Source organism: Choloepus didactylus, chromosome 4, assembly GCF_015220235.1.
Source record: "Choloepus didactylus isolate mChoDid1 chromosome 4, mChoDid1.pri, whole genome shotgun sequence".
Classification (NCBI taxonomy): domain Eukaryota; kingdom Metazoa; phylum Chordata; class Mammalia; order Pilosa; family Megalonychidae; genus Choloepus; species Choloepus didactylus.
The window spans coordinates 91641189-91665361 of NC_051310.1; the positions used below are offsets into that span (position 1 = coordinate 91641189).

At 48.2% G+C, this 24173-nt stretch overlaps 1 protein-coding gene and 1 long non-coding RNA gene across 2 annotated transcripts; both read left to right on the forward strand.

Moving 5' to 3' along the window:
- Nucleotides 1-6097: 6097 nt before the first annotated feature.
- On the forward strand, nucleotides 6098-14739 carry LOC119530854. The gene is made up of 4 exons (XR_005216152.1): nucleotides 6098-6158; nucleotides 6251-6366; nucleotides 13208-13293; nucleotides 14602-14739. It is a non-coding gene; the product is annotated as an uncharacterized LOC119530854 (long non-coding RNA).
- Nucleotides 14740-15084: 345 nt separating this feature from the next.
- On the forward strand, nucleotides 15085-22621 carry AEN (apoptosis enhancing nuclease). The gene is made up of 4 exons (XM_037833007.1): nucleotides 15085-15412; nucleotides 17513-18100; nucleotides 19786-19986; nucleotides 20522-22621. Exons 2-4 carry the CDS (start codon nucleotides 17576-17578, stop codon nucleotides 20759-20761), a joined length of 966 nt encoding a protein of 321 aa, XP_037688935.1. The 5' UTR covers nucleotides 15085-15412; nucleotides 17513-17575; the 3' UTR covers nucleotides 20762-22621.
- Nucleotides 22622-24173: the final 1552 nt, after the last annotated feature.

Here is a 24173-nt window from a genome sequence, read left to right on the forward strand (position 1 = left end):
ATTTTAGCCCATTGTCTACAGCTTCAGGAAATAGAGTTTATCTTTTTATTTTTGTTAACTCGATATGTGGAAAATGGTAGCCCATATTGCCATAATTTATATTTCTATTTTGAATAAAGCTGAAATTTTTTCCCAAATGTTTGTATATCAGATGTTTATCCACTTTTGTGTATTGTCTTTTTAATCCTTTTAGCGATTTAATAAATAATTTTGATGATTGATATAAGGGAGACAATTGAGTCTTTTCAGCAGAAAGAGCCCTAGTAACTCAAGGTAATTTCAGCTTCATTTATAAATTGGGCAGCTTCTAGATCAACAGCGATATGCCATGTGAAATGTTTGGTGAAATATCATATGCTTTATAAAGATAATGAATGGAGTACTAATATTGTTACTCTCATTTCATCTATACCCTAGAGTTCAAGACTCACAAAAGGAATGGCTCCAAGAAAAATGTGCTGGCTGAAGGGGTAAAAATCAGGCCAAATGAAAAAGTGTTGGGGGACTCCATGAACTACCTGGAAACTAATAGTTTCCCATCAAAAGATAGATGTGAAGTCTTTTCCCTGTCCTAATTTTCCTGAATAAACTAAAAATAATCCACATTGAGTAAGTTTTGGAGTCCATCTAGTACAAAATTATCTTTGCTTCCAACCAAATTTTCCACTTTCGGATATTAGAGCAAGTGCCCCCCCCCCCCAAAAAAAAAAAAGCCTGTTTCTCTTTAGGGGGAATTCTACTGCTAAGGGGAAAAAAAGATAATTTACACCCCACCCCCAAGCTGTTATTGAATATATACAACATGCACATTTGGTGGCTGTCCCCAGTAAGTGTGATGAGTGTAAGACTATGCATGAGCTGCATCTATCTGAGGTGGTGGTGGTGGTGGTTTTTGTTTTTCTATTTATGTGTTGGTTGGTCGGTTTTGTTCACATGAATATTTTTACAGTTGTATTTAAACAGCTGGTCAGAAAATGTAATACATTGTCATGTTTAGTGTTGGGTCTAGGAGTGATTTAAAATTGCTTTCTTCCTACCTTTCCATATATTTATTAATAAGTACAAAATTCCTTAAACATAAAAATGTAAAGAATGCTCTATGTGTGCAACCAAATATTTGCATGATAAGTGAAAAATATGATTTTAAAAAATGTCTCCAAAAACCTGCATGTTTTGAAATGTGAAAATGGAAAAAGAAAAAAGAAAAAAGAAAAAAATAGAAAGAAAGAAAAGGAAAGGAAGTAAGATCCTGCTCCCTGTGTTGTCCAGATGTGGGCAGCACAGACATCTGCATGAAGTTGATGATAAACGGCCTTGGTGACATTGACAAAAAGGAGAGGATGGGCTTGGAGTAGATTGGAGACCCCCACCCTTTCTGCAGGGGTCGGCACTGCTCTACCCCAGTCAAAACACCAGTCCCGAGAAATGAAATAAACATATTTCTACATATTTCTATATGCTATCTTCCAATCTTGTTGACAAGTACTTCAAAAAATTAAAGTACCGTGACAACCCAGGAAGCTCTATGTGCCCCCATTTGGCCGGCTGGCCGCCAGTTTGGGACCCCTAAATACGCACTAGATTCGTGGTGTTATTTTCTCATAGGGTTGGCTGTTTTCTGAAGCAATAGGGTACGTTGGAGCCTCCGCTTGCTCGTGTATACAGGCAAAAATTCCGCAAGTGGTGTGTGTGAGTGCTGCCTGGGTGTGCTGGCTCAGGCGCGCGCGTTCGTGAAGAGTGGGTGAGAAGCGCGAAGGTTCACATTCTTAGGTTCAGGGAAAACCAGGTCTTACTTGCCAAGACCGGACCGAGAGGGGTTAAGGAAATGTCCCTTTGGAAATGAAGATTTCTGCGTGATCGCCCTCCGGGAGCCTCCAGCCTAAGCGGTGGCCTCCCTCGGCCCCCGAGTCCCCGCTGTCCCCCTTGGCCGCCGCAGAGGAGCAAGGACGAGACACAGATAGGGGCCTGGGACTGGCTCTAGCGTCTCGCCTGGTGCGAGCCAAGGCTGGTTTCAACACTAAAGCCGGACCCTGCGCCCACTCCCTCAGGAGAGCGCGGCATCCCGGAGCCCACCCAAGGAGAAGGAGAGAAAAGAAAGCGGACCTCCGCAAGCTGTTGCCATGGCCACAGGAGACTTTGGAAGTGAAGCGTGGTGGCCGCTCCCCTCTCCTCCGCTAGCCTTCAGGATGACGTCATGAACGCCCGTCGCCGGGACAGGCCACCTACGGGTTGGTCTCGGCTTTAAAGCGGCTGTTCTCCCCTGCCCCCCGCAGCCGCGGCAACAGTGCCTGCACGGAGAGGGCCGCGCTCGGACTCCCCACCTAGCTCCCGCGCGGGCGGCGCAGCCGCTTCTCGAGATCGGACAGACGACCCGAGAGAGGCAAGTATGCAAGCGGTGCTTTGAAAAATAACTTCCTCAGACCCCAGACCCTTCCTTCGTTCCTTCCCCTTGCCCTACAGCTCTTTGGGGAGACGCGCGATGCCGAGGGAGGGATTGGGAAGAAGCTCTCTTCCAGAAAGAAGTGGAGAGCAGCGGTTTTCCTTCCAGGCAGTGGCGACCCGTGCCAGGTAAAATCCCGTCCAGGGTCATCTATCCAATCCCCTTCCTTAGATCGAGGAAGCAGCTTACTTGGGCTGAGGTTCTCAAAGCCCAGCCTGGGGCTGCTCCGGAGGTGGCAGGGGAGGGGGCGGTCAGGTCTGGCATCTGCCAAAGATGCGGTGCCCGCCGCCAAGTTGAGACGAGGCAGGTAAGGCGGTGAGGATTCCTGGGAAGCGGGAAACGATTCTGGACCCCGGCGGCTGAGCGCTCCTACGGGGTATACTGCAGGCCCGATTGTGGAGACATCCGGTTCTCGTACCCACCCGCTGGGCGATGCCCAAACCTAGCTTTCCGTCTGTCTTGCTGGGTCCCGCGCCCCCTGGGACATGGGCAGCCCCACAGCCTCAGGAGTGCGCGCTTTCCCGCCCCAAATCCACCTCCGTCGCGGCGTCTTCCGCGCTCCTCTCCCCTCAGATTCCAGATGCTGCCGACCTGTTGCATGCAGCAAAGCGGCCTGTTTCAGGCCTCTCCTTCCCGTCTTACCTGCCACGGCTGGCTGCAATCTTCCATAGGAAAGGGAGGCACTTCCTGAGGTCTGAACGCAGAAGTCCCGGGACCCTGAAGACACCAGAGAACCCAGCGCCGAAAGGAAAAAAAAATGTGTAAAGTTTCGGGTGGCAACAGGGTAAACACCGCAGTGCACCCTCTGCTACGACGACAAATAATCTCACTAACCCGGGCCGAGGAATGGAGACGCGGGAAATTGCGCCCGGGGGTGGGGGTGGGGGTGGGGTAGCTCCGTCTGCTGAAAAAGCGCAGATTGTCCTGTGTTCATTTGTAACATCTGAGTAGGAAATCATTTACTTTTCCACCCGACGAACAGAACACCTGCCCTTTGGGTCCCGACCCCCCAGGTCAGAATCGGGCTGCTGAAGAGCCCCGGAGCCCCTCCATGACGTATTCGAGCCTCCAGTTTCAGCACTAGAGGCTGGACAGCGCCCCGACCCTAAGGCGCTCGGGTCGGTTCCCCAGGCTTCAGCCTCCCGGCCCCACGCGGCTTGCACTCTCAGTCTCAGACCTTTCTCCAAGAAGGTGAGGAAAGGTTATCCGGAAAGGAGGGAATCATCTTCCTCATTTCTCCAGGGATTTAGGTGTCGGATCTTAGAAAAGCATTCTACTTCTCCTTCGCTTATTCCAGTGGAAGAACTTGACGCTAAGTGCAGGCAGGTGTCAGAGAGAAGAGGATCTCCTGGGACCCCCCAGTCATTGGTGTTCTGTGAAAGATCCCCACATCCAAGTCCTGTTCTCATTCTCTCCCAAATCTCGGTGAGCCTTAAGAGCGCCTGGGGTGGAGGGAGATGATACGGAGGCCGAGGTAAGAAGCACTTTTATCTGGGCTCAATATTTGAGTGTGAATGAAATCTGTCCAAAGTGAACATTTTTAGCCAATGGAGCCCAAAGTGCCCTTTGAATGATGAGGAGAGATGACTGTAAGGAATCTCTGTATGATGCCAGAAAGAGTGGGGGGGGGGGGGTTGGGGAGCCGCGGAGGGAAGACGCTACTATAAAAGGGCTAATGAAGATGTGGGAGGCAGAGAGGGGACAGGATGGGGGCACTAGAGTGTGGTTACCAGGCAACCAGCAGCACTCCCAGCCTCCTGTTACCCAGGTTACGGTAAGTAGAGGGGCTTTGGCCACTGATTGTCTGTGAGCACCTTGATTCTTTAAAAATATCTGCTGCGGAGCCCCTGCCTTTCCAGGGCTGGGTGGGAATCACAACTGCTCTCTCTGTATGATTTCCAGGGGTTAAGTTAAGAAGAAATCCTGGAAGGTGATTTTCTTTTTAACTCAAGGTACATGGCAAAGCAGCTACCCTTCTACCATCGCAACCCCCTCAGAGGGGTAATCCATCCTACTTTGCTGTCTCTCTGGGGTTTGCACACAGAGTTTATTTATTTATTTATTTATTTTGCCCTTTAGACTGGAGAGGCTGGCCTCTCCCTTATTTTCTTTTTTCCCTTTAAGTGAGAAAAAAACACATTTGCTCTTTATGGATAAACAGGAAGGAGACAGGGAAACTGTCCAAGAATATCCACAGTGGAGAGGGGCTTTTTCCTTCATTTAACAACCATTCCTCCCCCATATAAACATCTCTTCATATTTTTAAGTGGCCTTGGGGGAGGGTCTTGAATTCTAGAAACCCCCTTCTTATTATTACCTTGTCCCACAGACCACACAGAAAGCACAGGTAGGCAGAAATGGGTAGCAAATAGCAACTATCATTACCCACATTTGCTTTCTCCAGATTCTCTTTTCTTCCCCCCAAACATTGCCTTCATAATTAGCACACACAGCACGTAAAGTTTCTAATCCTCTGATCTTTTCTGTTTCCCTTGATTCACAGACATTGATTTTGCTTTTCACCTTGTCAGCCTTGCTTGCCAGTGTTCATTAATAACATCTGAGTAGGAAATCACTCTACCCATAGTTTTCCAAAGGCAGCTGCAACATTTTCAGAACAAATTAAGGAGAAATCACTAGTAAGTTATTAGAACAACCTTTGTTCTATGCACTATTTCATCCAAGACGACTTCTCTATAAAAACCATGAACTTCCTCTTTCCAAAACAAAACCTTGTTTAAACAGACCTATCACTTGACAACACAGGAATGGAGGAAATCTCCATGTTTCAGGCAGTAACTATTATATCTTTTTCTGTGACGCCACCGAATCAGTGAACACACCAATCTTTACGTTTCTCTTCTACACCTTTCCCTTCACCTATTGCTATTATACATTTTTAAAAGATCACGATAATTTCAATCTAAGTTTAAGGCCCCAAATTTCCTCTGTGGATTGGCTAGATATAGTTTTGGGGACATTTACACTAAAATACTTTCCCTCAAATATTATAGCTGGTCTGTTTTTTGTTTGTTTTTGTTTTTGTACTTTCCTTTCCAAAGAAGTGCTTTCCATTATGAATTCTCTGGGAAGCCACCACTGATCACATCATTAATGTCATATAGCAACAAATGTTTGTGTGGTTTTTTTTAATTATTATTCCCTTTCTGCTTATTTCTTTATGGGCAAAGGTCTACTTTCCTTTCAAGAAGAGAACTGGGTTGTTATTGGCTAGGTAGGGAGAAGCATTCTCTCATTGGTTTGTGTTTCCTTGTCAACCAATCAGAGAATGCCATTTATCCTTTTCTGACTAGCTGAGCCAGCAGGGTACCCAGAGAATCTGCTTTAGTTCTATCCAGTAGCAAAGGATGGAACTTGGAGTTCTGGGATCCAGGATCTGGGATTTGCTTTGACTAATCCAGGTTGCATTTGACCTGCAAGGATGAACTTTTCTACCTGGGTATTTGTAACTTTCTTGAACACAACTGGGTAATATATTGTTCTAGAGCTTTTTTTTTTTTTTTAATTTAAGTGTCTATGATCATTTTTCCAAGTCTGTGAAGGTTACTGGTGTCAGCACACTGAGGATCCAGAGATTCTTGTTGATTTCCCCTAGAGGTACTGAATTGGTCCTCACCCTTAGGGATTTGGTGAAAACTTTGGGGAATGAGGATGGGATGCTGGAAGAGGAAAGGGCTGTGTCACCTATGATGAACAGGTATTTCAGCTTTTGGTTTCAGTCTGAAATTCTGGTGTCCCTGTTGGTTTTATTTGTCTGTTTTCCCACTTTCATTCTTTCATTCTTCACAGCTGCCCTTTTGGCCCAAATCTCCAGTGACAAGTAAAAAAGCTGGATGGATGGAGGTGATGGCCCTACAATTCAGTATAGGAGTACACCCATTGTTTCCCAGGAAAGCTTGTGGCAGGTAGGTGATGGGCAATTTCTGATTCTGGAGATTATCCCTGTCCCTCTTGGAGTAGCGTTTGAACAGGTCTGTTTCTCTTCTTCTTCCTATGCCTAATAGTCTTACTTAGGGATGCTGTCACTGTTCCCTATATCTCTAAAAGAAAGAAGAGTCAAAGATCCCCTACTTCCAAGACAGAGACCTTCTGACAACAGCTCAGAGAAGCCTTAATGTCAGTACAGACCCCTTTGGTCATTCTTTTCTTGGTTCTGAGGTTGGAGGGGATGCTGGTAGTGGACAACTGCCTAATCATGACTGTACTGTCAAAAGCTACCTCATTTATTGGCTCCATTTGCACCAGGACTTTAGGGGGACCATGAGCCCCAGTGCTAGACTGCAGGCCCCTCAGTATTAGGAGCTATGTCATACACATCTTTGACTCCCTAGAGCATAGTAATGTTTAAACAAGAGGATTAGCAATTGTTTGAACTGAATCCCACTAGCTAACCTTAGGACAAACCCCTTAACTTCCTCTCTATGAGAGTGAAGACTCTAACCCCGGACCCTCCCTCTACCCTTCACTTAATACAGCTCTCTCTCCCCTTCCTGAATAGGGCCAAATCAAAAGCTTTGTATTCCTTAGCCCACTTCACAAAAGATAAATGAAGGCTCAGTTAATTGTTACCATGGTTACATGGAGTGGCCTCACTGAGGATCCCCATCACCCACTACTGTCATGAGGTAAAAGAGAGGAGGGGGTTAGGATTTTGGTCATGGAGGAAACCATGGTAACAAGCGTTGCTAAGGGGACGCTCTAAGTTCAGAGGGAAGAAACTGGAAGTGGGAGTGGGAATTGGTGGGCTTAATGGGGGAGTCTCTTCTTCAAGGTATACTTCTTCTCCAACACTACAATACTACCCCAGCCCCTTTTGCCACTTGCCTCTTCCTCCCACCCAGGCAGAGCCTAGAATAAAAGAATCTTAGAAAATGCGGCCCATGATCCGGTTCAAGTCCATTTTCATTAGACATGCAAGGCAAAGGCCAATGGAAATAGATGCGTCATGCTCACACCTCTTGATCATACTCTTGTCTCTGAACTCTGCCTCTTTGTCAACTGGTCTTCTATACCATGAGTCAGACTCTGTGCTAGGTGCTGGGATAAAATAGTGAGAAACATAGTCCCCACTCTCACAGTGAGCTTATATTAAGACAGCAACTTGGCGATGGCTTTAGAGACAGGGTTGCTCATGTGGGCTCAATTGGATAGTCCTGCAAGATGGTCTTCCCTTTAAACTCTCTTTAGCTTGAGTATTGCCTTCTGAAGTTTATTTGAGAACTCCCCGAGAAAGGCCTGTCTTTCCTAGGAATACCCAGGGTGCTAACCTCTCCTGTTAATACCTGTACCTTAGCCTTGTTCACTAGTGTCAGCACCTCTGGTCTTTTCATCTGTAACAATACAGCAAGGGTTATATACTACCCTCTCCCCACGGTGGCAAAGAGATGAGAGGTTATAATTATTTTTAATTTATTTTAAAAGATATTAAAGATAAATTCCTCAGGCGGGAATTTGGGGAAGGTGGTGAATGGAAGGGGGTCTTGGCAGCCTCCTAGGGAGGGGCACCTCTCCCTTACGTTCCCAACAGAAAGACTTCTTGGCATTTTCTTAGGCCCTCGGCAGGGCTATGCCCTATCTAGGGTTGCACCTGGAAGGTGTTGGGTCCTGCCAGTCCTCTCTGCGTATCCTGCTCTGCTCCTCAATTTATCCATCTCCAGGCAACCCCCCAACCCACCCACCCAATGGAGAGATCAACCCAAAGGATGGAGGGGTGGGCTAAGGAGGAAGAGCTCGCAATTAAAAAGAAAAAGAATTAAAACAGTGGCAATAGGGAAGGGTAATTATCCCTCAGCTGTTGCAGAAATACAATTAGGGCCACACTCTCTAAGCCTCCAGGATATTGTGACTTTTGCTAATTAAAGAGCGGATGTGCCCTGCCAGAGCAATTAGAGGCTGGCCCAGGCAGCGGGGGTCTTGCCTGTCTTCCATCAGCAACCACCCAGCCCCAGGGGACATTAACCAGGGGAGCCCAATGATGCACCTGGTTGGGGGTGGGGGGGGCACACACAACTGGGCAGGGATGCCACCCTCTCTCCTGTCCCAGCCATCCCTTCCTGCTTTTCCTCTCCTTTCTCTCCTGCTTGCCCAGCACCACCACACCCCTTTGCTCTGAGTTGTGGTCCAGTAAGCACTGGAAGGATTTTCACCCTGGGCTATGACTATAGACTTGGGAGAGTGGGTGGCTGTTAAAGAGGGGTCACCGTCCCCTGCAGCCTTTTTTTTTTTTAACCTTCTCCATTTTGGTACAGTACTTTGTGATGAATGAAGAGAAGGCAGGCAAGAAGAGCATTCTGCCTCCCTTGGAGAATAAGATAATCCCACCCCCCATTATTAAAGGAAGACATGTTCATTATAGAAAAGTAGAATGTTCAGGAAAAAAAAGGAAAGAAAATAAAATAATTTCTCTCCCCATCCTGAGCAGGGACTCAGGAGAATTCTGAGGATGGGAGGAGATGTTCTCGGTGATGGGGAGCAGTAGAAGAGCTGGCCCTGCTGGAGGGTCTGGCCGACTGACCCGGTGCAGGGGGCCCAAGGTGGGGGTAGGGGTGGTCATGGAACACCTTGCAGAACCAGCACACGTGGACCCGGCCAGCCCCACCTGGAAGACTAGTGATTTTGTTGTTGTCTCACTGTGCGCTCAACAACAAGTCCCAGTCTACCGCATGGTGCTAGCTACCGCAGCTGGGGAGCCGGGCTGGGCCACACCTTTCCTGGCTGCCTCCTTCCGTGTCTTCTTTCCTGTGCCTTCTCTGGTTCTTAGAAAATACCAAGAGGCTCCCTCAGGAAACCACTCCCATCACCCCTGGGCAGCTGTGTCCCAGGCAGACTCTTCCAGAAGCAGTTGGGGGTTGGGGAGAGGGGGGCTTACATGCCACTGACCGGAGGGCAGGGAGAGAGACTCCCCCTCAATTACTCACTCATGCACCCAACTGTGTGAGGGACCTGGTTATCTCTGGACAGAGAGCCGTGAGATAGGCAGGTACAGAGGGCCATGTGCTCATGACCATGGTGCCCACGGTTCCTGATACCCTGGCAGCAACGAGGAAGACGCGCCTGGGTGTGCCGGGGGCTGGCTGTGGGAGCCTGGCCTGGTGCCTGCCCTGGGGGTGTGGGAGCATGCTGGTGGCCATGAAATGTCTCCTTGTCTCCAGAATCAGTGTGGCTGGGCCCGGAGGTGTTACCACAGGAGCACCTGGGATGGGGAAGCCCAGTCCCTTAACCATGTGTGTGGGCCAACCCCCACAACTTGGCAGTGGTGATCAGAAAAACCATTTCCCACCCTTTCTCCATGCCTGAGTGTAGGGGGGCACCTTGCCCTAAGGCGGACTCCAGGCCCCAAGGATGAGACTTCAATAGGGCTAAAGTTTTCAAGCAACAAACCCAGCTGCCCTCATTCCCTTTCAAGAATATTCCCAATCCCCTCTTCCAACTTCACAGGACACAAGAGGCAGCCCTGGGGCTCTGGAGCAGAGAAGGGAAACAACTATGAGAAGCAGAAAAGGCTGGGAAAGTCTTTCCTTTAGAACACTATAACATCCTACCAACTTACGCTGTGTTGGGAATTAAACTCCTCTAGCGGAAAATACGAAGATTAACTGAGCTTGCCCTGCCTCTACCACTTGCTGGCTGTGTGACCTTTGGCCAAGCACCTAACCACTCTGAACCACATCACCTGCCACTTCCACCAAGAGGCTGCTGCTGGCACTGCCTGAGCTGCTCCCCACCTCTCCCCCAGACTGGCTCTTTTCTTCCCTATTTCCTGCCTCCTAAGTTTCTGTTTATTCCTAACCTTGCCTGAAGCCAGCAGGCAGCAGTGGGTCCTATTAGAAATCTCATTCACACTTGAGAAGGCTGCAAATTGGTGTCACTCTGTGGGTGTCTGCCTCTTCACTGGGGGAGAGGGGCCTGGACTGGGCAGGAGGGGCAGAGCTGGGGATCAGGAGCAGAAAGGAGTCCAACATCCAGGATTGGTATAGGGATGTAACTCGGGGAAATCCTGCCTAGGGAAACAAACAACTGGGAGGGAAAGGGGCTCACTCTTGATTTGAGAAATAGATGAGAGTCCCTAGTGATACATAGCCGAATGCAAAACAGAGCGAGCAGGACACTTCCTGTGTATCAGGGTGGAAAGGAGTCCTGGCTTCGAAGTCAACAAACCTGAGTTCCAATCCTGACTCCACCACTTACCAGCTGTGTGACTGAGCCAGCCACTTAATGTTCTGTGCCTAAGATTCCTCAATTGTAAAATGGAATTGATCACATCCACCTTACTAGGTTCCTATGATAGAGAAGTGCCATAGTTTACAAGTCAATGGTGCCTGGCACATGGATATGCTTAATATTATCTCTTCTGCCTCCTCTTTCATGATGTCCTCTTCCCCAACCTTGGGTATCCACCAGCCTCCTTCCAGGAAGTAGGAACAAATGAGAACCAAGACATTACTATGAATCTCCCCTATCATGCAGGAGTTTTGTCCCATATAAATGTTTATCTTTCCCCTCCCCAGATCAGTATCTTGTCCATTTCAGAGGCTCAATATGTATTGAAAGAATGAATATAAGTCAAGTCTCCCCGTTTCAAAAATGTAGGAAAGGAAGCTTAGAGAGGTTGTTTGACTTATCTCTAAGCCACCCAGCAAAATAGACAACTTACTACTTCTTAAGTAACATTCTAGGAGTCTCAGAACACAAAAGGGTTGGAGACTCAAGGGTCAGATGTCTGGGTCCCCTTCCCCTTAACTTAGGCAGTGGTGTTTCCAGTGCTTGCGTCAGTTTTCCGATGAGCTGGGAGGCATTGCCCTCTGCTGGCTTCTCTAGGTAGCTGTGACAGCAAGGAGAGCGAAAGCAGTGATTCTCAGACTTGGCTCACTCTGGAATCACCTGGAGAGCTTTAAAAATTTCCACCATAAGGTCTCACCCCAGACTAGTTAAATCAGAACTTTGCTGTGGCCCAAGCGTCAGTATTTTTTAAAGCTCTGCAGGCGATACCAATGTTGGTTTAAGGTTTAATTTTATATGTGAAGAAAGTGTAGCCTCCAAAGGAACAAGCACCAATGGAGAATAATATCCCCTGGATCAAATCCCTCCAATCTTCCATAAAAAGTCACCTGTGTAAGACGTAACCTGGGTTTAGAATCCTGGAAATTCTCAGAAGTTGCAGAAGGCATAAAGGCACCATAATTATCTTGTTGACAGACTGTGGGTAGGTCCAAAGTCCAGCCACTGTTGGACCAAGAATGCTCACAGAGGGGGAAGCTATTTGAATAAAATGAGTAAATTATTTACACTTGGCACCCAGAGTTTTGTCAGCATGACACCCTCTAATGCAATGGATCTTGAACTTCAACTTGATCCGAGCCACCCGGACAGCTTGTTAAAACAGAATTGCTGGGCTCCACCCCTTGAATTTCTGACTCAGCAGATCTGTGGGGTCCAACAAGTTCATTTCCCACAAATTGCCAGGTGATGACAATGCTGCTGGTCCAGGACCACACTTAGAAACCCCTGCTCTAAAAAAGGACAGATCGATACTCCCCATTCAAGCCTATTCCTGGCCCAGCACCATGGGACTCTCCACAGCACCCCAAATAGTCCTCACCAGGTACTCGTAGCAGGTGGAATGGCCATTTGGCTGTGGCATAATGATTTGTAAGTGCAAAACAGATCAAGTCCTATGTCTCAAATGGTCCTGGGTTTGTGAAAAGGAGGGAGAAAGGCTGAGGTCTGTAGAGATGGGGCTTTCCTCTTGGGCTTTCCCCTACCAAGCTCTAGCTCAAAGGCATTCTGTTAGAGAGGGGCCCTGTCTTTATGAAAGGAAGAGCTATATGCATTCCAAAAGTCTAAGGTTGAATTTCCTGAAGGTGGGGCAGGGTCAAAATGCTAGTATGGTACCATCCTTATTGTACACCTGGGGACCTCAAGTTTTTGCTTGATAACATTTTTATCGAAAGTCTAAATAGTTAAAAGGATGTATTGTAAATATTGACATCTTAAAAAATTGTGTCATTAAATGAATGCAATGGAGTCTAAATATCATACAGATATCAACATTGTCCACTTTAAAAGTACAGAAAAAACTCTTCTTATATACAACTGTTTCTTTTTGTCCTTGAACTTATATTTCAGCTTCTACTGTGGAGGTTAACCTAGCATAATATATTTTCGTACTTGGCAATATTTTATCTCATATCTTTTGTCTCAAAAAATAAGTATATGATTTGAAATTTATTTCTAAAAGTTCCTGTGACCATAAGGATTGAGATGTTCAAATTATCACTAGGACACATTTGATCAAAATAACATAAATATATAGCATTTCATATATAAAGGATAATTTTCAAACATAAAAAGTAAATTTTCATTGCAAACACCATTGAAAATATATATCTTGAGGAGATGATTGAAGCCCTCCCCCCACTTAAGTTTATGAATCCAAGGATGAATATTACTCTATACAAGAATTGAGAATGACAATGTTGAACTTTACCCAAACCCTGTGATACTTGAAAACAGCAAAGGTTAGGAAACACCACCCCCAACCTTTGTGTTCCGGAAAGCTATAAAGAACCAGTCTTCTCCAAATAACTTAAATTAGACTCACGGGTACCCCCTTATTTACTTATGACAAAGCCAGACCAGACCCTCCAAATTTCCATTCTTTGCCTTATAAATGACTAGCTGAACTGCATTAATTGGAACAAAATGCTTGTTAACCAAACTTTAGTTAAGCTTCTTTCCTTCCACCAGGTCACCGAATTTTGGCCCGTGATCAGCAGGAGCCGGCACACAGCCTCTCCTTACGCACCCCTCCCATGGAATAGGTTGGCCTCAGGGTAAAATATTCTCTAATCTACTATCTGATCAAGGCACTCTTTCATCCCACTGCCCCACACTCAGTTCAAAGTAAAACCCTTTTGCCTAACATTTGAGATGCTTGCAAATCTTATGATTACAGTGTTCTCCCTATTGCAATGATCTTTCGAATGAAGTCTCTCCTAACTAAGTCTGGATTTTTTTTTATTTGACAAGACAGTTAGGCTTTTTGTTTTGTTTTTATGGATGTAAGCACTGATAAACACTGTTCACATACAAAACAAATAGGAGTGGAAGGATGCTTGTTCTGGCAATGCCATTCTATTTAAATCTGTATAATTATCTATCATCGAAAGTATACTTTTAATTAAATCCTCATTCAGTCTTAGTGAAAGCAAAGAATGGGAAACTACCTGACTTCGTGTGAGGATTTCTTGCCCAGTTCTCAACAATAACCCATTATTTAGAATTGCCCTATTGTGTTTTCCTCCCTGGAGATTTTTATTTCCCAGGGTAATGCAGGCAAGATTTAGAATGAGTGCTGTTTGTGCCTTTCCTTTATAAAATGGGAGATGGGTGGTTATAAAAGGGGAGAGGGAAGCTGAACCCCAAGGGTCCCACCAGAGTTGAGGATCTGAATACTACCTCCCTTAAGCTCTCCTTCCCCTCAAAGTTACCTCTCACAAAGTCTGTGTCTGAGGACCGCTGCTCCACATCCCATTTTCTTTCACTCTGCTCAATGCTGCCTCCTAAGTAGTTCTTGAATCTGTCCTGACCTCTTTATTTTTCCACCATTCTGTCCACCACAATCTATCTTGCCTGAATTTCCATATACCCTTCCAACTCCTCTTCCTCCAGGCCTTATCCATTCTTCTTATACTGCAGCCAGAGTGAGCTCTCCAAAATGCAAATCTGCGGGTGAACCAGCAGTGGCTGAAACCCTTCGGATTCCCCAGAGCCTTTAGGAGTCCGGATAGGACTGACCTCTCTCGCATCCTTTTCTCTCATGGTCTGCTTCTGCTTGTACATCTAGGCTAAATGGAGTTGGACTGCTTCGGTATGGAGCTGTGTTTGTACGCTAGCTGTTTCTTTAAGTACCAATTTCTTCAACTGTAAAATGGAAATAGTAATTGTACATACCTCACAGGGTTCCTGTGCAGAATAAATGAGTCTATTGCCTGGCACATTCTCAGTGCTCACACAATCAATGCGATTTATTATTGTTCTTGTTATTATCCACGTTGCACTGTATTCTCTGTTAACCTGGCTGTCACCCCGGCCAGACTTGAGCAACAGAAGTCAGGACTGAGCTTGTTCTGTGTATCCAGTGCCCAGCCGATAAGAGGAACTTAAAGATGCGTGAAGTACTGCAAGTGGATAAATGAACGAAGAGCGCTGAAGGAGCGAATCTGGCTTCATTAAGTGCCCACCACGTATATGATTTTACTGAATCCACACAACATGCAAGGTAAGTAGGGGTGATTATTCCCATTTTGCGGATGTGTTTGTACTCATTCGGCTCTTGGTGGCCCGGAGCTCACAGGAGCCCACATCCCGACCAAGGAAGTGGATGGAACTGGGGCTGGGGAACACGGATGGGAGCGGAGCAGAACAAGAGGAAGACACGCTCCTTTCCGGTTCCTTTAAAATTTCCCGCCAACTCGGTGGGCTCCAAACACAGGCCACGCCTCTTTAAGGAATCCCCTCCCTTTCTGCTGTCGCACGCCCACAGGCGACAGGCAGGCTCCCGGCCAATCAGAAGAGGTCTTAGGCGGGCACTGTCATTCCACGAGCCAATAGGCTGGCAGTTAGAACCGGACTTGCCCGGGCAAGTGGCCCCTACCGGCGCCTGGAGAGCCACGTGCGGACCGGAAGGGGCGCGCGGGACTGCAGGTGGACTCCTGTTCCCTGCACGCGGGTGGCCAGGGTCGGTGAGCCACGGCGGCGTGTTCCGGGCCGCAGAGCCCCGCGCGTGGTGTCCTCCCGGGCCTGCGGGGACGTCCGGATTCGCCCAGGCCAGCTCACTGGGCCGGCGGGTCTGCAGGCCGGATCGCCGGCGCAGCCTCTCGGCTGTCTGCGGCCTGCCCGGGGGTCCCGGGACTGAGGAGACGGCGCTGGGCGTTGGGATTCGCCGGGCCAGTAAGTGACTAACGCCCACGTCCTTCCCTTGGTGAGGTCGGGCCTCCCACGCGACACTCCTGAGAGGTCGCCAGCCGTAGGGGATGATCGCGCGGAGCTCCTCTCGAAGTTTTTTTCCTCATACTTTCCGCACAAGGGGACCTTAGCGAACCTGGTTTTCTCAGATTTGGGCGATTATCAGAATCGTGGGGCTGAGGGAAGCGCGCGCTCCTGTTTAAAGAACAGATTCTCAGGCCCCGTTCCCAAAAATGGCAGTAAGACGACTTGAGGGTGGGCCTGGAAGTCGGCGTTGCAACAAACATCCTAATTGCTTCTCATAATTAATTGCGTTTGGAAAGCCCCTACCCTAGTTCAGAGCCCTCAGTTTTATGACGAAGGGACAGTGACTTTGCCCAGTTCATTTCGCTGTTGAGTGCCAGAGGAGAGTGTGGACTTCCTGCTGCTTTCTTCATGAGCCATCTGGTTGGTGGCCCTGAGCCTCTGGCGGTTCTGATTTCCTGGTTCCTTGGGGGCCGTGTCCTTCCCATTGGGGGTCTGTATTTGTCAGCTCTAAGTTGTGACTTAGCTATATGAGGAAGTCTATTATAAATTCAGAGGGAGAAGGGGTGAGCAGGTGGGGAGGGTGGATCAGTCAGGATGAGTCACGGTGCCTTGCCCTGGCCTAGGGTGCCCTGAGACCTGCTCATGCGAATGCTGGCATTACCCCTTACCCACCTTGTCACCAGATCCTGGCACTTCACCTCCCCAGCCCCCTTTCCCACTTCTCTTTAATCTCTGCTCCTGCTCTTCTCCAGACTTCTTCCTATGAGCCTGTGCACTCTCCCTAAAACCCTTTCAGGGTTCCCCATCATTCTCTGGATTAAGCCCAAACTTACTCATTCTCCAGGAACAATTCTCTATCATGTCTCTGCTCCGCTCATCCCCTCACCCCCTTGCTCCTTGCTTTTCCAGCTGCTGCCCCAGACTCCTTGTCCTCCCACAATGGTGTGCTTTGCCTCCTGGGCTTTGCATTTGTGTTTTCTGTCTGAATGCCCTTCTCTTCCTGGGCTACCTGGCAGACCTTCCTGAAACCCTCCAAAGTGCCTCTTCCACTGCTAGGCTTTCTCTAACCCAGTGTTGCTGTCTGTTTCAGCATCTGCCTCACATCAAAGCTCTGGTTATCTGGTCTGTTGAAAGTGAGCTGTCTGGTTTAGCATAGCAAGTGAAAGGAGGCTTTCCCAGCCGGGACCTCAACTGTTTGGAGGATGCTGGCCTTATTTCTTGGGTTTTGTGAACTTGCTTGAGCATCACACATTTCCTGTAGGAGGTGGTGAGCCAGAGCCGAGTTAACCCACCATTCCATGATGGGGACCTTGAAGTCCTCCACAGGAGAAATGTACCACAGAACTCTACAGACGCTACAGATGAGGGCTTTTATTGTTTTCTTTTAAGGAGAGCCAGCTCACCCATAGGCCAGGGAGATGAAACAGGTCCGCCTATTTTTGTAGATGCTTTTGTGATTAATGGGTTGGCTACAGCGTCATTTAAGTAAATGACCTCATCGGATCAACACTTACAAAAGTTACAACTATTGTGGGCTTCCAGTGGACTTATTTTAGGTTCTGCTAGGGGTCTGCCTTCATACTTCATGTAAGTTTTTTTAAAGGGATTATTATATACTGTTTCTGTAGCCTTTATTTTCCCATAAATGATTTATTCTCCCACATACTTCTAAAACCTTCAGTGCTAACAATGTTTTAAGTTGGAGAATGGACTCTGGGCTGCTGGGGCTCATATCAGGCATTGTCTCACTAAGGTGTAAGTTACTTTGCCGATGCCTGTTTCCTTACTTGTAAAATGAGGGCATTAATAATGCTTGATTAGGGTCCTTGGGAAGATTAAATCAGTGATTCCATGTAAAGTATTTAGAACAGTGTTCTGCACATGGTATTTACTGGATTAGTGCAGTTAAAAACAGGTCCTCCACTCAGTCTGGGAACCATGAGATAAAGTCTAGGGCTACAGAGCAGCCCAGCAGCAAAGCCCCCCAGGAAGAGGGGGGACAGGGTTGGCTGGGTACAGTCCTCACCCAGCTTCCCTGCCTATATGTTCTCTCTCTAGGGTGCTGTCCCGTTGGAAGATCACCTCCAGGATTCCCTTGCTCAGAGCTGAGAGCCGACTGGGATGGTGTCCCAGAAAGGCTCCGAATCTGCCCAGTGTCTGTGCCCTCCCCTCTCCAGCTTGAATGCCAAGGATGCGCTTCGGAGAAAGCACAAGAGGAGGAGCCGACAGCACCAGCGGTTCATGGCTCGCAAGGCCTTGATGCAGGAGCAGGGGCTGCTGAGCCCACCCCCAGAGTCAGACTCCTCCCCACTGCCCACCCCGTCGGAGGCTTTGCCAGGCACTGAAGCTGCCAGCAGTAGGAGGCTGCGTCCATGGGTGGAGTTTGGCGGTCCCGCCTGCAGCAGAGAAGCCATGGGCTCCTTGCCCAGCAAGTGTGTAGCTATTGACTGTGAGATGGTGGGCACGGGACCCCGCGGGCGGGTGAGCGAGCTGGCCCGCTGCTCTGTAGTGAGTTACCACGGCGATGTTCTCTATGACAAGTACATCCGGCCCGAGATGCCCATCGTTGACTACCGCACCCGCTGGAGCGGCATCACCCGGCAGCATATGCGCACAGCCATCCCCTTCCAGGTGGCCCAGAAAGAGGTGAGGGCAGGTTTAGCAGGGCCCTGCCCTGAGCAGGTTGGGGGCTTGTTTGGGTTGGTGTGATGAGCTAGGAGGAACAGCCTGGGTTTGGGTCACCACTCTGCCATTGGGGCCAAGAGACTTTGGGAAATTTACTTCATTTCTCCAACCACTGGGTTCCTTCTTCTTAGAATACGGTGAATAAAAATCTCAACCCTACCTGCTTAGAAGGATTGCAGGGATGTCATAGAAAAGCTGGACCAACCATAAGGTGTTAAATATCTTAGCTTTTAAATTTCCTTTTCTGTTATGAAAGTATTATGTGTCTATGTATAGTTTGGGAAAAAAAACAGTGTAAGGCGCACAGTCCTCTCACCTTCACGTGTTAATGTTGGCGTATTTCTTTATGTTGTCTTTTTAGTGCTCCAAAACAAATCAATTAATGGTTGGGCCTACGCACATTTACCTGGAATTCCAAACGTGCTTGACCATAGGAAACATCTAAAGCCTTATTAACAGTCTAAGTTCCTTGTCCCCAGACCCCTCCCTTGGAGATTCTGATTCAGTAGGTCTCTTTGGCTACCTGGACCCTGAGCCAGCATGGGGTATGCTCAATTCCTTACCACCTCATGGTGGGTCGGGGCTGTGTATGTGACAAGAGTGGTAGCAGCATGTCCCCACCACTGGAGTCTAAAGGCATCTTTTCTATCTGCTGTGAACTCTGGGTTCAGTGATAAACCTTACCTTGCCAGCAGAGGGAGTGGGGAGCCAGCGGCTGATGATGAGAGCCTGGGTCCAGCAAAGAGGGCTTGGAGGAAGAAGGCTGCAGGTTGATCCGCCTGGACATGCCCCACTGGGGTCCGAGGGGGATCCAGGCAGGGAGCAGAGGAGGACATGTGTGCACATGTATGCAGAGGGTCAGATCTGAGCAAGAGAGCAGGTTTATAGCTCTCTTGGGGTCGGTATATAGCAGAGGGGAAGCAAAGGGGCAGAGTCCTGAAAGCAAATACTAACCGCTTATGATGCGTCTCCTAGTGCCAGGCACAGTTCTGTTGACTGGTGACTTCACCCAGTGGGCCTGTATGGGTCCCTGCCTTGTGCTGTGCTTCACTGGAGTGTGGGAGCGTCACTCGTCAACAGGTCCCCACACCCTGCATTTGCAGAGCTCACATTGGCAGTGGGGGGAGGGGCAGGGCAGGCAGACCATCCTCAGAGCTAAATGTGTAATTAAAACATGTGACAAGTCCTCCAAAGGAAGAGAACAGGATGCTGAGAGCAAAGTGGGGCTAATTGAGGTGGAGGGAATCCCGGAGAGGGTGACATTTAAGCAAAGACTTGCAGCTTGATAGGAGTTGGGTGGTGTGGGAGGGGGAATGAAGTTTTCCAGGCAAAGAAAGAAGAGCCTCTGCCCACAAGGAAGATTTGCTTTTGTCAAGTAACCAGAAGACTTAACCATCCATGATCACCTTTAATCCTCACAACCTCCCCTGGAATATAGTTGGTGCTTCCATTAGAAATTGCAGAAAACTCCAGTTTGCCCCTGGTTGTACAACTAGCATGCAGAAGGACTTGGATTCAGACTTGTGTTAGCTTGTTAGACTGGAGCTTGTGGTCCCCCCAGTCTGTGCTGCCTCGCTCTGGACCCCCTCACCCCCATCCCAGTCTAACAGGGGGGGCTTTCCTGTCTCCCCATCCTCCCCCCACAGATCCTTAAGCTCCTGAAGGGCAAGGTGGTGGTGGGGCATGCACTGCACAATGATTTCCGGGCCCTCAAGTACATCCACCCTCGGAGTCAGATCCGGGACACCACTTACGTCCCAAACCTCCTCTGCGAGCCTGGCTTCCACACGCGGGCCCGGGTGTCTCTTAAGGACCTGGCTCTGCAGCTGCTGCACAAGAAGATCCAGGTGCGTGGTGTGGGAACCCGAGGGGGAGGGGAGAGCTGCTCAGCCTCCGTGGACTGCCCCACTGAACAAGCAGCCCTGGGTTCTCAGCACGATCCTCCCTTCCCAGGGTGTATTGTGACAGCCAGCCATGTTCCTCTGGTCTCTCCCAGATATGTCCCTGCATTTGCACTTTGCTCTCCATCTCCTGCCGCCAGAGATGGAAATGTCAGTCAGGGGTAGCCAACAGCTCTTGCTCCTACTATGCTGTCTCTCCACAATTCCCATCTGATCTTTCTAACAAGCCTTTGAAGCAGGAGATTTTTCTCTGGTTTACAGTTGAGAAAACTGAGGCTTAAAAAGCAAAATGGCTTGTACTACTGAGATTCAGAACCATTTCTGTCTGGCCCTGAATCTCAGGCCCCTTTTCACTGTACCAGGTTGTGTACCCCTATTCTGTGGGTTTGAGTCCTTGGGCCTGTTCAAAGAGCCCTGGGAGATGATGGGGGCTTCCCCCCCTAGGACCTGTGGGCAGTGATGTGTCCACTCTTGTCCACAGGTGGGCCAGCACGGGCACTCATCAGTGGAAGATGCCATGACGGCCATGGAGCTCTACCGGCTGGTGGAGGTGCCGTGGGAGCAGCAGAAGGCCAGCAGTTCCCGGAAGCCCCCGGAGGACAGAGATCCTGACAGCAGTACAGACATGGAACAGTACATGGAGGACCAGTACTGGCCCGAGGACCTGGCCCAGGGCAGCAGAGGAGGGCCAGGGGGACACGGGGCAGGAGGGAGGGAGTGAGGAGAGGCTCTGGCTGGCCTCCGAGTATGGTCAGGGCCATCTTCTTCTCTTGACTCCCTCTGCCCACAGCAAAGCTCCCATCTCTCCAGGGCTGTTGTGGGACCTTTCTCCCTGGTTTTATCTAATGGCACTTTACAGACACCATGAGAATGTCAGGTTGACTATCTTCCTGTGCCCAGCAGGACTGGGATTGTGTCAACAGGCTGTCCCAGGCCTTCCCCCACCCCCAAATCTACAGTTTTCGTACTGTGCCATCTAAAGGGATAATGTCTCCCTCCTTGAGGAGGTGGGGGTTTGGGACTGTCACTACCCTCATATTTTAGAAGCTCCCTCATCTCAACTCAGTGACATGGATGGAGGGGGGCAAGGTTAAAGTTCTATTCTTAACACTTACCTCCTCCAGAGTTGTTTTTGGATTCAGAATAAATATGCCATGAAATTATAGAGTTAGGCCTCTAAAAGAGCTATTTCTGATCCCCATCTCTGAGTTTATAGTAACTCCACCATGTGCCTGTCACCTCCTTGCTAGGCTGTGACAGAATGGCATAGCCCACAGGCCTCCCTTGGGAGTTGGGCACCTCACATGCTTGGCATTGGAGGTCACCAGGGACAACTTAGGGAGGAGGGAAAGCAGTTGAGTATTGGATGAAGACTGGCATATTAATTTTGACCCAAATCAGGACTCCCCCTCCCCTCCCAGCACTAGACTCTTAAACAAAAGCTTGAGAAACAAGACAACTGTTTGAATTCTGGGGTCTTGAGCAGAAGTGCTCAGTGGACCTTTATTTGTCAAGAGCAGGACCTCGAGCTGGGACAGAGCATTGACAGCTCTGTAGAGTGTCTCTGCACTCGGGGGCTGGTGCCCCTCACACGCTGTGACTGGCAATCACTGTGGTTGTTAGGTTCTCCTAATTTCTAAAAATGTTCTCTGGCTGGCTCTCATTCCCCACCCCTTTTTTCTTGTTTCATAAGGGGCCATTTTGGGGTGTTGGGGTAGCCAAGAGCTTAAGTCACACAGACCTTGGTTCAAGCCCCAGTTTTGCTTGCCACTTACTAGCTTTGAGACCTTATGCAAAGGTGTGACTTCATCCTGTAGTCTGTTTCCTCATCTGCAAAATGGGGATAATGATAAAACCTACCTCATAAGGTTGTGAGGATTAAATGTTAAAGCATTGAGCACAATGCCTGGCACATAGTAAACCTTGTCAATGTGAGTTGCTGTTCTTTAAGGATTAATTTCAGTCTCTTCTGGATAAAACCTCAAGCACTGACCCCTCGGCTTTGGCCCGGACAGTACGTTCTTGCCCGAGTGTTCCAGCAGTGAGGCACAGGACGGTCGTGAGAACGCAGCATGGGGCCTCTGAGGTTCTAAACACCACCCCAGGCTTGGCTTTGTTACTAGTCTGCATTATCTGTAGCTACCAGGTGCTGCTGGCTTCTCGCCAGTGTCCTACCACTGTGTTCAGGAGATAACAGTGGTTTTTCTCGTTAGTCTTAGAAGAATAGCAGGGTTAGGGAAGGTAGAGAAATGACACTACTCTTCATTGGAGGGATCAGCTTTGCGTGAGCACAGTCATAGATGGTTTCTGTCACTGGGCCCCTCCCTGTCAGCACAGCCAGCAGCTGACAAGTCATTTCCCACTGTTGGCCTGACTCTAAGAATTCATTCCTGGGTTCCTTAAAAAATCTAGTGGACTCCCAACTCATAGCTGAGCTGGAGCTTCAATCCTTTGGTTTGTGGGTTGAAGAGCTGATCCAGGAAGATGGAGCCGTGACCAGTGAGGAAATGAGTTTTACTGGGTTTTAAATCAGCTGTGTTGTAAAGCCTTTGTTCTGGAATAAAATTGAATTGGAAAAGTGGGTGAAGTGGTCTTTTCTGTGAGTTCTCAAAGCCTTGAAGTGGGACCCAGGGCACTAAGCCTTGCTGGGTACATTGGCCTTCAAGATGGGCAACTTGCAAGATATTGCATTGGGATATGGCAGAATATTCAAGTGACAGAATTTATATAGTAGTGGGGTTTTTAATTTCTTTTTATGTATGTGTTTTATAAAGTGTAATCCATTAGCACAATTTTAATATATTGAATTGAACTACATGAAATTGCTAATATTCACTTGTTTTTGATATTAGTTCATATGGCTCAATCTATATAGCATTTACTGATTTCTTGAGATTTCTTCTTTGACCCACTGATTGTTTAAGAGGATGTTATTTAACCTTCATATATTTGTGAAATTTCCAGTTCTCTGGTTGCTATCGACTTCCAGCTCCATTCGATTCTGATCAAAGTGCTTTGTATAACTGTAATCCTTTTAAATTTGTTAAAACCTGTTTTGTGCTCCAGCATGTGGTCTATCCTGGAGAATGTTCCATGAGTACTTGAGAAGAATGTGTATCCTGCTGTTTGGGGATGCAATGTTCTATATATGTCATGTTAGATCTAGTTAATTTATATTATTTAAGTTCTCTGTTTCCTTATAGGTCCTCTGTTTAGATATTCTATTTATTGAAGAGAGTGGTGCTTTTAAGTTGCCCACTGTTGTAGAGACATCTGTTAACTCCCTTCAGTTTTGCCAGTGTTGGCCTCATGTACTTTGAGGCACCTTGATTAGGATTATAAATATTTATGATTATTTCTCAGTGAATTGCCCCGATAGTGTATAATTTAGAAATACACATTCTAGAGATACGTCTCAGGGCTGAGCTAGAATTCAATGGGCAGGTACTTGGAGGATGTGGTGCCTCTGACCCCTCATGGTGGGTTATCCACTTGGCCTGTGCCCTGCACTTGGTGCTGGGGTCTCAAAAGGTCACACGGTGGCAGCCTTGGTACCTACCATGGTCATGAGAGGTGGGCCAGCTGGCAGGACATGCTCGTAGGGCTGAGAAGTTTGCCCCAAGTCATCTGTCCTGCTAGCACCTGATCCAACGAGATGTGGGCCTTGGCCTGGCCCGTAGGAGAAGCCAGTTAATCTGGGAAATGTCACCCCTGGGAAACTCTTTGACTCACTCCCCTGGCTGGGGTCAGGGGTCCCTCTTCTGGGCTCTTACCCTGTCACTGTCCAACATCGATCAGCACACTCAACATATTAGGAAAAAACCTAACATGACCCAGGCAGGGTTCTAGGTGCTGGGGGCCTGGCAGTGAACAGAACAGGGAAGAGGGAGACTTAACAGGTAAAACATACAACATTTGCAGGTAGTGCTAATTGTAAAAAGAAAAAAAAAAAAAAAAAATCAGGGAAGGGGACAGGAAATGCAATTTTAAATAGACCAGGGAATGTCATCGAGAGGCAGGGCTTTGGAGCATGCCAGGGAGACTTGAAGGAGGAGATTTGGAGCTGACTCCAAGGAGCAGACACAACCCTTGGGGAAAAGAAGTGGAAGGGCAGGGATGTGTTCAGTCTGAGA

Bases quoted from the DNA above. Each gene is read 5' to 3' on its own strand.
- AEN (XM_037833007.1), top strand. From the start codon at position 17,576: ATGGTGTCCCAGAAAGGCTCCGAATCTGCCCAGTGTCTGTGCCCTCCC. The intron at 18,101-19,785 runs GTGAGGGCAGGT...CTCCCCCCACAG, and splicing joins TCCAGGTGGCCCAGAAAGAG to ATCCTTAAGCTCCTGAAGGG. The intron at 19,987-20,521 runs GTGCGTGGTGTG...TCTTGTCCACAG, and splicing joins TGCTGCACAAGAAGATCCAG to GTGGGCCAGCACGGGCACTC.